We start from the raw sequence: 15,143 nt of genomic DNA, 5'->3' as shown, positions 1-15,143 counted from the left end.
TTTTTTTTTTTGCTGTTTTACCTGTTTGTGTGGTAACGTTTTCTTGTAGTAGAACACTGGGTGCTTTTAATTTAAGGGATATTTTTAGTTCAAATTTGTATTAATGAGCCAAAAATAATATGGTGGTCATGGGAAAGCTGGATCAAGATAATGAAGCAGACTTATTTGGTAACATTTTGGGGGAAAATACTAGAAATATTTTGGGTAATGAATTCAGTGATTCTTAGCTTGAATTTTAGGATTGCTAGTAATCCAGTATTTTGACTGTTTGTTAGAAAGGGAAGCTCAGTTCTCATCTTGGGTCCATCAAGACTTTGCTGAGACTGTTTGGTTTAGAATAATGGAGAATAAACACTGTAAAGGTGGATGTTAAGGCCCTTTGAATGGAAAAGAACAGATTTTACTAAACAGCACTTTCTCTCTTCAGGTTCAATTACAACTGCAGATGGTTCCGCCTTGGTGAAGTTGGGAAATACTACAGTAATTTGTGGAGTGAAAGCGGTATGGTTGGTTTTTATTTTAACTTGTCTGTTAGCTGAGCTTGTACATTCATTTGTAGAATGCCTCTCCCACAGATTTACAATAAGATACCAGTCAGACAGAATGACAGTCTTTCACTTGAATTATTTAGTTGTCCAGTGCGACTTGTACATTCAGAGAACGCGTGTCTTTGTGATGTGTGTTGTACATAGGGGAGGACATACACAAGGATATAAGAGGTTTTCTCCAGAAATAACAAACAGAATAATTGATGAGTTCCTTAAAATTGATCCATAAGTGAGTTGGTGAAGAGCTGGCTGAGCTGTTGAGTGCCCTGTTAGCTCAGCTCTGCTGATTGCCTGCCGTGAACCTTAAGACAAATCACTTCACACCCCTGCAGCAAGAAGTTTTCCCGTAGGTAAATTAGAAATTAGAAACAATTTGCTACCTATTAACCTGCAATCAACTCATTAAAAATAGCTCTTTTAAATTGTAATAGTAACTGGCAAGAAAATGATACTTCATAAACAAAATAGCAGGAAAATCTTATTAACAGAATTCAGCTCTTTATTTTTACCTTTTTTATTCCAGGAGCTTGCTGCACCTGCGGTAGATTCTGCTAATAAGGGATATATTGGTAAGATTTTTGGTATCATTCTTACTCAGATCTTTTCCCTTCAGCTAAAGGGCTGTAATCATGGGACAGATTGATGTGCTGTGAAGGCCTCTTAAAAGAAAGAAGATGGCTAGAACTGTATTATCTTCTCTGAAATCAGTTTCCAAATTGGCACTTAGGAAGTGGTGCTTCAGAAATTTCAGATCTCCCCTGCTCTGCTTGAGAGTTTTCCATGCAAAGATGTCTTTTCATTCCTGGTTCCAGCCCAGGTTGAAAATAAACCTCCACTGGGGGATAAGCGTGTATGTTAGGAGGAGGAAGGTAGTTCATCTCTGAAATACAGCACTGTGTAAGGCTTTCTTTATTGAAAACAAAAAGTGCTTCTTGTGAAAAGAGTCTCTGAGAAATCTACTTATTTCTCAGAGAACTGTAGAAATCGAAGTACATCCTGTGTGATTTTTAACTCTGTGGAACTGACATCTTCTGCAAAGTATGTTGTTTGCAGTGAACTTGATTCTGGTCTCAGGTTTTCTCCCACCTCCCCCATGAACGTTTATGCATGTTTTTGCTTTCAATTGAAAGCATCAAGTTTTGACAGTTGAAGAAGAGCAGAGAGCATACCAGTAAAGCCAGGCAGTGGGATGAATATGGTGTTGTTTCATGATCTAATTAAGAATGCTTAACGCTTACGGAAGAGTTTGTATGTGGTCATGATATTCATAGCAGGAATACAAATGGAAAATGGTACCTATCAGCATTGGCTTTTCAGTGGAGTATGGATTTCCAACTACAGACTTGTAGAAGTCCTTTACTACAAAGTCATACTGGATTTCTTTTTTGAGGGGACAGGTAGGAAGGCTTGACTGAAAAATTCTTGATTTTATCTTTCGTTTCAAGTATATAAAATGGTATTAGAAGTACATATTGTCCTATTTCTATTTGTGATTTCCCATTAGTTTATAACTAATGACCTTTGCTCCCCAGTTCCAAATGTAGAATTGCCGTCTCTCTGCTCAACGAGGTTTCGCTCCGGACCTCCTGGTGAAGAGGCTCAAGCAGCAAGCCAGTTCATTGCAGATGTGATTGAAAAGTAAGAGCCATTGTGCTGCATTTAAAACACAAAAATACTCCAGGAAGAGTTTCTGTTCCCTGATTTACACTCATTTTATTTTAGTTCACAGATAATAGCAAAAGAAGATCTGTGTATTGCAGAGGGCAAGGTAAGTTCTGTCTCCAAATGATGAGGGTCACAGTAGCAAGATCAGAGTGTTACAACTTTAAAGAAAATATGGGGGGTTATAGATTTTGTTGGCTTTGTTTTTAAGTCAGCATAGCTTGATTTATGTTTGAACTGTAAAAATTTCTTTCTCGTGTGAGAAATAAGTTTATTTATTCATGTGACCCGTGTTTTCTTAGATATTGCACTGTTTATTTAGCTGCTGTAATACATCACATGTGCAAACCTTTTTTGGTAGCTTGCTTGGGTGTTATACTGTGATATCATATGTCTGGACTACGATGGGAACATCTTGGATGCCAGTACCTTTGCTTTGTTAGCAGCACTGAAAAATGGTAAGTCTTTCGTGGAGTAAAACACACTCTGACTACTGCTGCTGGCAGAAATGGCCACTAATTTAAATGTCTTACCTTGTTCATCTTCCTTTGTTCATCGATTTTGTGTAGGCAGTTGAGTAAGTTGAGGCCTTTCTTGTTTGGCAGAACAGAATATTCCAAGCTTAATGTAATATAGTCTGAAATAAGTGCTTTCATACATGCAATGTATGGATCGATCCCCACGAGATGTGGGTTAAACACATGTAGGAAAGCATAAAGAGAAGCTTACAGTAAGGCTTCCTTTCTTAGTGTGACCTGCATGCCTTTGAATTCCTATAGCTACTTTGCTCTTGATTTCCCTGTCTCCAATACTGTATGGGTTGACAAAGAGTTATCTGATGATCAGATTGTGTTTTTTTTTTTTTCTAGATTTATGAAATGTCTGTATGTCCAGTAGGCTTTTTGGGTGAGAAAAATGCTTTTTGTTAAAGATATTGTAAGTGTATGGTATTTTGGAAGCAGAAAATGCTTCTGTGTAAGGAAGAATGTTATATACTTACTTGAACAGGTAGTTCTAAGTTGAACACTTTTCCTTGAATTTAAAAAATGCTTCGTACAGGAGCACCAGTAATGCAGCCACAACTCTATTCCCATCAGTTTTCAGTGGCTTACCAATATGGTAATAGAACAGCTGAACTATTTCAATAGCCTGGGATATCTCTAGGACCACGAAAGCAATGCTTAGTATCGTACCAATGCAGTGCTTTCATTTCTTCAGTACAGCTGCCATCTGTTACTATAAATGAAGAAACTGGTTTGTCCGAAGTTAATTTAAAGCAGAAGAATCCCTTGGTTATCAGAAAGCATCCAGTTGCCACATCGTTTGCTATATTTGATGAGTAAGTCTGTAACTGTTTTGTACTTAAAAACTGCTGAGTATTTAAAAGAAGTAGTGAAAACCAGAAGGTGCTTAGGATGACAATTCTGCATGTCTCATCCACTTCTAGTGAAGAATATATATTTGGGCAGGCCTGTTCCTCTTGCTACCAAGGCCTGTCCTGCTGATTGTAGTTCTGTTATGAATAGTATGCAGCAGAATGAAACAAAGGCTGTCCAACTTCTTCCTGTGACTTAAAGCAAAATGGTTTCCCAGCCTAAGACAAGCTTGAAAGTAGTCTAGGATTGAAATTTCTGGAATAGGTACTGTATGTTTATGCAGTATCTTTGAGACAAAAGAATGCTAGGAACACTGATAATCTTTTAAAAGTGTGTATACGTAACTGATATAAAAGATGGTAATTTTTGAACAGCTTATATCAAGTATTTGTCAACAGAGGAAATAAAAAATACTGGTCCAGATTGATAATGGAAACATATTTACCCAACTTGAAATATAATCATCACTTCTAAGTCCTTGTTTCTGTAGGTAGGGAATCTGAGAGTTCAGAGTAATCACATCTGATAACTTGATTGCTCACCTGAAATTGTTTATAGGCTCTTCATTAGTCTGTTCAGTATGTGTTCTTTTGCTCCTTAGAATAAAAGTAGGAAACCACAACTATTATTTACTGTGCTACGAAACTGATTAAGTACTTAAGAGAGGTCAGTACGTGAGATGGAGTGAGGGGGGTGCTAGACTTGAAATGTCGTCCAGGTGACTACCAAACTTAAGAGTACAAAACTTTCAATAACTTAGAATGCTTTTGTTAGTGGCTTAAATATTGGTTCTTGAACCTGAAGTTTAATGTAGACTGAAAGTGAGGGAATTAGGATAACATGACAGGGAGACAGTTGTCAGGAGGTTATTATTTGCACATAAATCACATATTTCTCAGTTGACCAAAAATTGCCTCTGGAAGAAAGTTTTCAGTTTGGTCTTTGTTTACTTCACTAAAAATGAGTGTTGCATCAAGTTGTTTAAGAAGTCTCACTTTCTTAAATAAGCGTGTGTGTGTGTGTTTCTGAATTCTGACTTACTTTCCTACAGATGTTCATGGGATCATAGAATGGTTTTGGCTGGAAGGGACCTTAAACCCACCCAGTCCCAACCCCCTGCCATGGTAATTGCCCCTCACCAGCTCAGGCTGCCCAGGCCCCATCCAACCTGGCCTTGAGTGCTTCCAGGGATGGGGCACCCACAGCTTCTCTTGGGCAGCTGTGCCAGCGTTTGAGACTCATGAAAACTTCACATACAGTCTTCCTTGTTGAGAGGCATATACTTCAGTATTTTTAGATTCTGTTTTATGGATGCAGCTAAACGTTAGTAATGCTGCTGGTGGCTTTTGCAGGTTTTTCTTGTGTGGTGTTTGTTATTTTTTTAAAGGAGAAAACTAAGGCTGACCTGTGGTCGTTGAGCTTCTCTGAAACTTGCACAAAGATGCATTCTAACAGTTAATATTTTAACAGACATACATCAATTATTTGTGGTTTTTTTTTAGTTGGTACAGTGCGATAAGAAAATAGATAAGCTTGAGCACTACATCAGCCTAGAATTATTTCATAAGACTACATTAAAATTAATTAGTAACATTTTTTTGCAGTGATATTTATGGTACATAACATACTAATGCCTGTGTATGTTTTTCTTTCAAAAGCACATTACTCATTGTTGACCCAACTGCTGAAGAAGAAGACTTAGCAACTGGAACAGTGACTGTTGTCACAGATGAAGATGACAGACTTTGTTCTGTCCACAAACCAGGTACTTCCGAGCTTACCACACAAGAACTAAAGAAAAGGATGGTCTTTTCTTGACTTGTATGTTATGTACCTGCATTTTTTTTGTAAAATATGGGCCCTTTATGATGATGTACTGATTAAACCACTTACTGTTAAAATCCATCTTGAAGGATGCAGCATGACTGATGTTAACAAGTCATAATTGGTCTTCTGTATAGCAAAAGGCAGATTTTGAGCACGTCTACATTTTAGCCCTAATGTTTTTTTTCCTGTGCTTGAGGTTACAGCTGGGGAAGCTGTATAACTCCCCAGGTGAAAACTGCTGGTTGGGAGAATTACTGTATTAATACTTTGATTTGGAAAATACAATTAGGGATACGTAACTGAAGTACAACTGGAAAACCATTTTTTTTTTTTTTCCCCTCCCAATTCTTAGGTGGAAGTCCTCTGACAGGAGCCAAGCTTCAGGACTGTATCAGCAGAGCCATTACGAGACACAAAGAAGTAAAGAAGCTGATAGACAAAGTAATAAAAAGTATAAAGCCCAAGTGAACAAAAAGATCTTTTCAAAAGTGGATTTATAAAAATTGTATTTGTTACGGTGTTCACAAACCTTTTTATACTAAATAAACAAATACTAATACTACATTTACAAAGTTCATTTTCTTCTAAAATGTTTTTCACCCTTTTACTATGTACAATGCTGCTGAATGGTAAAAAATACAAGATAAAACATTCTGTTAAAAAATTAAGTGACTTAAGGAAGCCAGACGCCAGCTGCTTTATTGATGAAGTCACCACGTTATGTAAGGTTGGCTTCCAAGAAGTTCATCTTTTTTCAGTGTAATGTCAAAAGTTCAGTTTCCCACCAGCACTATAAAATACTGATTTGTTTTTAAGCTTTATCCTTTTTAAACAGGGGAAAAAAAAAATAAAAATCACACCTTGAAATCATTTTTATACTGAGGAAAAAAAAGAAAAGTCTCAGGATTTTGGAGGGGCAGGTGTGCTTCTTTTCCTTTTACTTTTTGAGTGGCTGCCTGAATGCTGCTGATGTCGCAGATGAGCTGCTTGTGCTGCTGCTGCTGCCATAGCCATTTGATGCTGCAAGAATCGCAACTGCTGCCACAAAGGAGGAGGAGAAAAAGCTTGTTAGTGTTAGCTTCAAAACTATGGTTCACATCAGAAAGAACGACAGTAAGGTGGTGGTGGTGGGGGGGAAACAAAAACGGAGGAAGTGCTAGGTGAACAAAAGAAACATATCATGAGTACAGTCAAGCAGCACCAGTGGCACAGAAGCCTGAGGGCATGTCTCGTGTTTTACACGCATTCTCTGACAGCTACTTCTTTGCCCTTTCTATCCATTGCAGTAACTCAGCAACTTCAGGAAACATTTGGTGACACTCTTTTAGCATAATGCATTTTCCCGTGTATTATTTTCTATGTATTTCACAAGGAGACTGTGCAGAAATCTTTTAATATTTTCCTAGGCCATATGAATGATAATACTGAAGGAATGCTTTGCCAGAGCTGTTTCCGCATGCTGCCTATAGCTGCACTCCATTTGAACTTGCAGGTGCTTACAGTTTTGTTGTTTTGGAATCCTAATGGCACCTGGCAGTTTATTTAGTAATGTGCCACAAGCACTCCTTGAATGTTATCAAATCGGGAAGGTGGATGGTTTAAATGAATAAAAATAAATTCAGTGCTCCAAGCTGAGAGAATCACAGATTTCAAGTCTTATCACGATCATTTGCCAAAATTCAGAGGTTTGTTTCTTTTTAAGACCATAATGACAGTTAAAAAAACAGAAACCAAGATTTTTGAATTTGGAGCTAAGAACTGTATTACTGTTTTCTTTTTTTAAACAGTCAGAGTGAAGTTGCTGGATTACTTGTATCTGTTGCTGCTGCTGCTGCAAGGCTTGTTGTTGTTGCTGTTGTAAGGCAGAAGAGAGCTGCAGTCTCTGCTGAGGAAGGCTTTGCCCAGGTCTGTTCATGGCAGAGCCAAGCTGAGACAACACTAAGAAAGGAGAAGGGGAAAGCAGGCAGGTCAAAGAGGTCAGGTCAAGTTTATCAGGGCAGGGAAAGGAAAGCAGAGGAAGAACGTAACAGAAAAGGAGAGTCAATAGAATTAGTCTGAGTAAAACTGGAAACTGTACAGAATAAAATATACGTGATATACATACTTGGTTAGTTAGAACATAATTAGATTATGAAGTGCTTGTGGAGACACAAAGAGGTTTATTATACTAGATGTTCAGCACACAGTTAAGCATTCCTCAATGAAGTCTGGCATGGAATTTTCCTGTATCTTGTTTTCAGATCAGATGTGACAGCGATATAATAAATTTACTACACTTAACTGCCAAACAAAGCAGAGAAGTGCATGCTTTGAAAGTCAAATATTTCTTGTACAATTCATATGCTGATAATACATAGCGTGTTGTTCTGATCTTCTTAAATCAGAAAGACCAAACTTCATTTCAGTGTGAATTTATCAACGTACACAGATACAAAAGGAGGCTCAGCAAGCACATACCTGTGGCTTGAGGTTGCATGAAATTCCCTACTCCCGTCAGGTTAATGACAGCAGCTTGTTGGGCAGACAATGCCTGATCTTGATTTGATGGACCTTGGTCAGACCCCTAGCAAAAATGAAAAGCTTGATCCTTATTACCAAACTTTAGTACAAATAAGTAAATAAAGCAGGTGTGAAGACAATCTTTTGAAGTGCTATTTGAAAACATTTAATTTAATTCTACCTATCACGGTGCATTTATATACAAACTATTCTGGAGTTGCTACTGAAGCATAACAAACAGATGCTAATGCCCCCAAACAGCTGTGTGGGAGAAATAGTAGAAGTCCCATGTAGATAGCAGCTTCCCTGCTGTCAGGCAGCAGAGATTACAGTTTATGGCTGTAATGGCATCATGTCTCCTCTCTAGCTCCCCACCCCAAAGCCTTCAGGGGACACCTGAAGCCATCAATATGCAAAAGATCCTAATCATAATCAAAACAGGGTAAGCATAAAAACATTAAACTGTGTGACATGTGCCTCAACTTCATGATAAATACAAATACTGCTTTTAAAGTTTCGTTTTCTAAACAAAGTAGCTCTGACATTAATCACACAAATGGAATTACTGGAACCTGATTCAGTGTCTACTGCTGTGAAAGGGTGCTGCATCACGCACTTTTCTAGAACTTAAATTATGCATTTATTCAAAAGGTAAGAAAGTATGTATTACACATATGACTTACAGAAACTGCTGGCTAATGTTTTAAGGAGGAAAAAAAAAAAACCCACCAGTTTTTGAGCTGGTGCCTTTCCAGCAATTGCAATACTTCTTTTGAATGACCATATGAAATAATGCCAGTAAGATTTGGGTAAATTGGACTAAAAGACTGAACACTGAGACATGCATCATTATCTCATTGAAGACCACGAAGAAGACTTACAAAGTCACAGAACCAACACCGGAAAGAAAAAACCTAGGTAAGAAGTATGTATGCATTCTATTGGCAGCACAGAAAATTTTTGGTCTTTTTGGGCCAAAGTTTTTTTTTCCACTAAGCAATTGCTTCACAGCACTGTGAACACATGCTTTCCTGTCCTTAGTAAAAACTGTGGGATTTAGTGTACAAAGTAGCTCATTCTAGCTTCATGATCCCAGTCCTAAACTACAAGGTGTAGTAAAAAAAAACAAACAGTTCCTCGGGGCAAGTTAGCCAATGCAGAGAGATGGATTTTCTCCCAAAGAACTTTCTGTCGTAGGAAGGTCTAAGCTCAAATCAGCCTTTGTATGAATGCCCTTAATGTTCAATATCTAGAAAATAAACCCCAAGAGAGCGAACTTGCATGATTTTTTAGTAACTCAGAAAGTAAGAATAAATTCTAAGAATAAATCTCACGGGGTGATACACCCTGAAACCATTTTAAAGAGTCACTTATGAACAGTCTACTGCAACACAGTGAACATTATGAAAAACTGAGCTGTGTAACCATGGAGAATTTTGCGTACAAAAATCCTGCATATCTGGAAAGACAAATGTAATTCTCGGAAGCGTAAAAGCAGAGCAGCTAGTTTTCCCAAATTGCTCTACTGGTGCTTGTAAGAGTTTTAGCCACAGGCAGTACCAACCACTCAAAATCTGTCACTTTGTAGACAGATCAGTTTCCACTGCAATTTTAGACTTAGGTAATTCAAGCAAACTGCTGAATTTCCCCCTGTCCTAGGATGAACACGGCACTGATAATGATGTACTCCTTGGAGAATTAAAAAAATAATCACCTTTTAAAATTCACTGGTTTACAATTGTTTTTGTGAAGAAGTCTCATAGAATCACAGAATCACTCAGGTTGGAAAAGACCTTAGAGATCATTGAGTCCAACCACAACCAAACCATACTACCCCTACTACCCTCTGCTAAATCATGTCCCTCAGCACCACATCCAAATGGTTTTTAAACACATTCAGGATGGTGACTCAATGGGGAGCCTATTCCAGTGCTTTACAACCCGGTTTTTCCTGATATTCAACCTAAACTTCCCTGGTGCAACTTGAGGCCATTTCCCCTTGTCCTGTCATCCGTCACCAGTGAGAAGAGATCAATCCTGCTCTCACTGTAGCCAGATAATTTTAAGATAATTAAAATACATTTCAATGTATTCTAATTAATATAGTAGATTATACCAGTATCAGAAATTTTTTAGCAACTCAAAAAGTCTTCAAAAGCACTGTAAATTAATTTAATTTCATATTCTGAATATTCCACTGAATTTTAGCAGATTCTTCTAAGAACCTGCAAAAACTGTTAAAAGAATCTTGATTCCACTTCCTTAACCCATTTTAAATGCACTGATTTTCAGCCAAATTATTTTTGGCTCGTCAGCGACAAAGGCAATGTGAAAGAGTATACTTCAATTTGGAATCACATAAATACAAGCACTTAATTTTATACAAGTGCTCTATTCTGGCATATCTGCCTCCTGTGCTGTCCCCTTCCCACAGCTCTGGAGTGTGTATGGGAGTGGCAGAATGAAGTAGGTAATGCTGCCCATGATCTCCTACTGGTATCCATTTTTTTTAAGCATGGTGCAACATTTCATAGAATCATAGAATGGCCTGGGGTTGAAAAGGTCCATAATGATCATCTAGTTTCAACCCCCCTGCTCTGTGTGCAGGCTTACCAACCACCAGACCAGGCTGCACACGGCCACATCCAGCCTTTGTGGCATTTTGGAGCTGCACCTCTGCAGTAATTTGAATATCTAGAAATTACACCCTGTTCTGCCCTGAAATGGATTCAGACATAATATGCACCTTTTGCTCATGTTTCTACCTGCATGTATGCTTAAAGGAAATAAAATATTTACAGACCTTTCTAACAGCCTATCCCACATCAAGTCTTATTTTCATTGCCAGCAGCAATTTAAAGTCAACACTGCACCTACCTGTGCATGTTCACGTCCACTTTTAGGCCTTATATGTGTAACCCTGACTCTACTCTACTGTTTTTCGCTTCTCATGTAAAACATAACATTAGTTTAAAGAAAAAATGATTTGCAATAAAGACTTGAACACAGTATTTTTGGATTAGTCTCTTGAATTCAAATGTCAGCATTTCTACACTGACACTGAAAACTAGCTGCTTTGTTGCGAGTTGAGAACATAATTTCCACCTGACATCTTTATGGAAACAACTATTTCCTCCCATTTTGAATGTCTTAAAAAAAAATAAATCAATTAACAATTGCAGTACACGCTTTATCCAATCAACTGGCTTCAAAGATTCTTGTGGGCTAAATATAGTAAACAGCACTAAGCACGAGTCTATAGAAATGTAAGAAAGGATTGTGTCCATGTGTATCAATTACCTGTAGAAGATTTAAGGGCCGAAGATTTGATGCATTTTTCAAACCAAAAGGGCTGCCTGTTGAAGAAAACATCTTTTTATTAGTAGAAAGTCTTTACTTATTTATATATGTGTATTGCAATCAATACACCCTTCCACTGGGATTATTTGTAAACATTTTGAAGCGGGAAAACTGGCAAGCTTAAATTTTGTATTTAAACATGAATGCTACATTTTCCTTGAAGTAGAATTGTTCAGTGATCCAGATTTAAAGACAATTGGCTGTACAGAAAAACTACTGAACACTGTACACGGTAATCTGCAATTTGTGTATGCTTTTAGGACAAAGATGAATGTGGTGAATATTATAGCAGTTCTTTTTCAGCGAGTCTCCTTCTGGCTTTGAAGCATTTTATTGTTTGCACAATAAAGTAATGGCCAAGAACTGAATGAAGTAGCAAGTCCGCTGGTTCTCAATCATTAAAACCACAAAACCCTGATCAAAACCTTAGCAGCTGCTCTCCCCTCCAAATGCCCCTGTGAAAATGCATCTGATTCATAGGGCTTTTGGCATTACTCCACATGGAATTCTTCTAAGCTACGCTAAAAAGGTTTACATGTAGTTATCTGAGGTGGGTACCAAACTGATCTGAATGCTCCGGTAAAACAGTAGCTGTCAAACAGAATCCCCACTGAGGTCTGCCATGGACTTAGATAACCTCTACTGTCATTTGTTATGTGAATGACAGTGTAGAGTGTAAAAATCTGTGACAAAACTGGCAAGGGTTGACGATGCCTAAAAGGACAGGATTAGAATTAGAAATGATCCTAATGAGTTGGAAAGAAGTCCAAAATCAGTGACATTGAATTCAAAAAGGACAAACGAACAAGTACAAAGCTGAGTAACCAGCTTTGCATCTATACACAAAGAAATGTGAAATTACAGAAGTTACAGGTATATCTGAATAATCCATAGCACAAATTATAGAACGCAAAGAAGAAAAGAACTTCTTCACACAGTTTACATTTACAGAACTGTCACAAAATGCTGCAGGTAACAAAACTATAAATGGGTTTCAAAAACCAATCAAGTAAGATCCCAGAATTAAATCTGCCACTGGTTATTAAGCAGTCTGCAGCTGAGAAAGCCCCACAGCTGGAGACTGCCAGAAGATGTACAGTCATAGACCAAAGGATGCATCGCTTTACATCTGCCTCACCTTAAACTCTTCCCTAAGCATCCTCTAATGGCCACTGTCAGAGACAGAACATAAACTGGGTGGATTTTTGGCCTAAGCCACTACAGCCAATCGTAGGTTAATGCAATGCCGTTGCAGGAAAAAAAAACGCAAATAAAAACAGGCAGACCTCACTTGGGGAAATGTTAACAGGAATGTTGTGGAAGAGATGAGATGCAGTTATTCTGCTGTGCTCCACAGTGGTAAATCAGCCAAGCTCAAGCTTGTGTCCAGTTTTGGGTATCACATTTTAAGGATGTGAGCAAATTGGACAGTCTAGAAAAGAGTGACAGGATTATGAAAGTTTTGAAAAATACAACCTATCAGAAAGACAAGACAAATGTGGGACACAACAGCATGTTTCTGACAGAAGGTAAAGAGAAATGGTGAACAACTATATTCCACACGGAATTCTGCACGGAATAGGAGAAAAAGTAGTTTAACTTGCAATTAAGGAGATGAGCTGTGGTTAGAAGAAAACATTTTATACATATCATGAACTACTCTAAACAGTTACTGAGGGAGACTGGAATCTTTGTGAGCAAAACCATTTATGGAGAGTTTAGATACGGACAGCTCAGTATGAGCTTAGATCTGACACTGTCAGTGTAAGAGATACATATTTTGATGTCCCTTCTATCCTCTCGATTCAGTAATCATATTTTCAGGTTCTTTGTCTTAGTTTATTTTTTTGGAAACAATAAATACTGCTTTAATAAATACTGAAGCATACTGAGTTATTTATATAGTCATATTTGAAAGCGATTAGAAACAAATTCATTGTCCATCTAGAATTAAGTAGATAGATAGATAGAATAAAACACTCTGCACATTTAAAAACGGAGGCCTCTTTCTACATTCAGTCATGTCTATTTCCACACAGTTATTATCAAAGTTGTACCTGAATTTGGATTTGACCTTAAACATCCTGCTGGGCGTGTCAAGTATAATCTGGATGTAAAGTATATTTCCCCAGCCTAGCTTTTAATAGTCAAATAATCTGTCATTTGCCTACACTTAGAATGTGAAAAGTATTTATGCTGTTCCAGAGCTCAAGTCATCAGATAACCATTCATCCACAAACAGCCACTTTGGCCCATTGTTCTCACAAGATGTTCTCACATTGTCCCTCTCTGAAGGGTGGCTTTCCATTTTATTCACACTAACCTGCTTGAGAGGCAGACTGCATTGCAGCGGGCAGTGCACTTGGTACCAGACCTCCTGATGGTAAAATGCCACTCAGATTTATACCTGCAGGGGCTATGGCACCAGTGTTGCACCCCAACATAGGGTTTGAACCACTCATCAATGTCTGTGCTCCACTGTAGAAGAGGAAAGACAACACATCAAATCCAAGTGGTACAAGCAAAGCCAAGTATCTGAGGTTTTGCCCTCTGTCTTGTGGAAAGTAATTCAATTGTTTGCCAGAAATAAGATTATGGATAAAGCATCAAGGCAGTGTAGAAAAAAAAATAAAAATCATTATGCCTAGGTATAACAAACATGTAAATCCATATTCCAGCAAACAATTTTTTATTTAGGTTAATCCATAGAAAACATAAGTGGTTCTTTTATTTTAGAAAGACTGAAAAGATCAGTCCTCAGAATGGTTGGAGTATTGCACCAAAAAGCTGAGGAACGGCTCATGTTTTCTTCTAGCAACTCAACTAATCAGCACTGATCAAGTGCCAACATCTCAGATAAGAAACTCCAGTGCCTGATAACTGCATTGAAGAGCACCGTGTATCTTACACAGTCCATCCTACACTGACTGTGGTATTTTCATTCAGTCTAAAAGCAGTTCACTTCATACCATGTAACGTTTTCTCACCAGCAGCATTATTTCTTAATACTGCAAAATGAGCTTTACAGATCAAAGGACTTTTTACTTCAGTATTTGATTAAACTGTCAGAAAACGTACTTGCTCTTTTCTTAAGTTTTACACATTTTTCATTCATAGACATGTTAAAAATGAAAATCTTTCCATTTCTCATGTAGAGAAGTCCTAAGCTTATGGCACAGCTTATGGAATTCAATTATATGCATCTGGAAAAGCTGAAAGTAAAATTTTCTTAATGGAATTCTTTCAATATTTTGATAGTAAAGGCCTTAAATTTCAGAAATATAAATAGTTTCTAGTGGGTTTCCACTTCATAATTACAAAGTCAATGATCTTTTTGTATTGCAAATATTGAGAAATACCTATCCTCCTAAAGGATGCTGAACAGCTTTGTGCAAAAGAACAAAAAAACAAAAATGAAACAAGGAAAAAAGAAAATGAAAAAAAACCCAACCTCATCCACCACCAACCAACCCAACTAAGAAATCGTCATAACAAAGAACTTACCACACAGAGCCCACTACATTGATGAAGTTAAGTCCTGCAGGGTTTGCCATGACCTGGGTGGAGGTTGTTCCTGTAGTAATGGATGTTACCATGGTGGAAAGAGGAATGGTCATTACAGGCAGTGCCTGGCTCAGAGACATCTGCTGCTGAGCAAACGGGGTTAACAAAGTGGGCTGAGGGGTGAAGCCTGATTCTTGGGGAGTAGGGGTGGCAGAAGGGGTAATAGGAGTTGAGCTCTGAGCATCAGAAGGGTGTGGGGTCGATGAAGGGGTGTTGGTTGGAGTAGGAGTAGATGGTTTAGGAGTTCCAGACCCTGCTCATTGAGAAAAATAAAAAGTGCTAGTTTGTTATAAAAGGCCTGTCTTTT

General features: G+C 37.9%; 2 protein-coding genes across 3 annotated transcripts; one reads left to right on the top strand and one right to left on the bottom strand.

Moving 5' to 3' along the window:
- Window positions 1–351: 351 nt before the first annotated feature.
- Window positions 352–5,975, top strand: EXOSC8 (exosome component 8). Its single transcript, XM_010728954.3, has 8 exons — window positions 352–501; window positions 1,072–1,117; window positions 2,081–2,186; window positions 2,271–2,316; window positions 2,572–2,668; window positions 3,429–3,549; window positions 5,245–5,351; window positions 5,766–5,975. Exons 1-8 carry the CDS (start codon window positions 367–369, stop codon window positions 5,879–5,881), a joined length of 774 nt encoding a protein of 257 aa, XP_010727256.1. The 5' UTR covers window positions 352–366; the 3' UTR covers window positions 5,882–5,975.
- On the bottom strand, window positions 5,903–15,135 carry LOC104917562 (transcription factor SPT20 homolog). Of its 2 annotated transcripts, none has more exons than XM_019612216.2 (5): window positions 14,777–15,135; window positions 13,596–13,750; window positions 11,213–11,268; window positions 7,871–7,976; window positions 5,903–6,451 (listed from the first exon to the last, which is right to left on the bottom strand). In XM_019612216.2, exons 1-5 carry the CDS (start codon window positions 14,914–14,916, stop codon window positions 6,351–6,353), a joined length of 558 nt encoding a protein of 185 aa, XP_019467761.1. In that variant the 5' UTR covers window positions 14,917–15,135; the 3' UTR covers window positions 5,903–6,350. The 2 variants fall into 2 exon arrangements, with proteins under 2 accessions (XP_019467761.1, XP_010727257.1); XM_010728955.3 differs by having other exon boundaries at window positions 5,903–6,448; window positions 14,777–15,132.
- Between the last annotated feature and the right edge of the window lie 8 nt (window positions 15,136–15,143).

Source organism: Meleagris gallopavo, chromosome 1, assembly GCF_000146605.3.
Source record: "Meleagris gallopavo isolate NT-WF06-2002-E0010 breed Aviagen turkey brand Nicholas breeding stock chromosome 1, Turkey_5.1, whole genome shotgun sequence".
Lineage (NCBI taxonomy): Eukaryota > Metazoa > Chordata > Aves > Galliformes > Phasianidae > Meleagris > Meleagris gallopavo.
The sequence above is the reverse complement of the archived record's forward strand: the minus strand, read 5'-3'. Positions and strand labels throughout refer to the sequence as shown.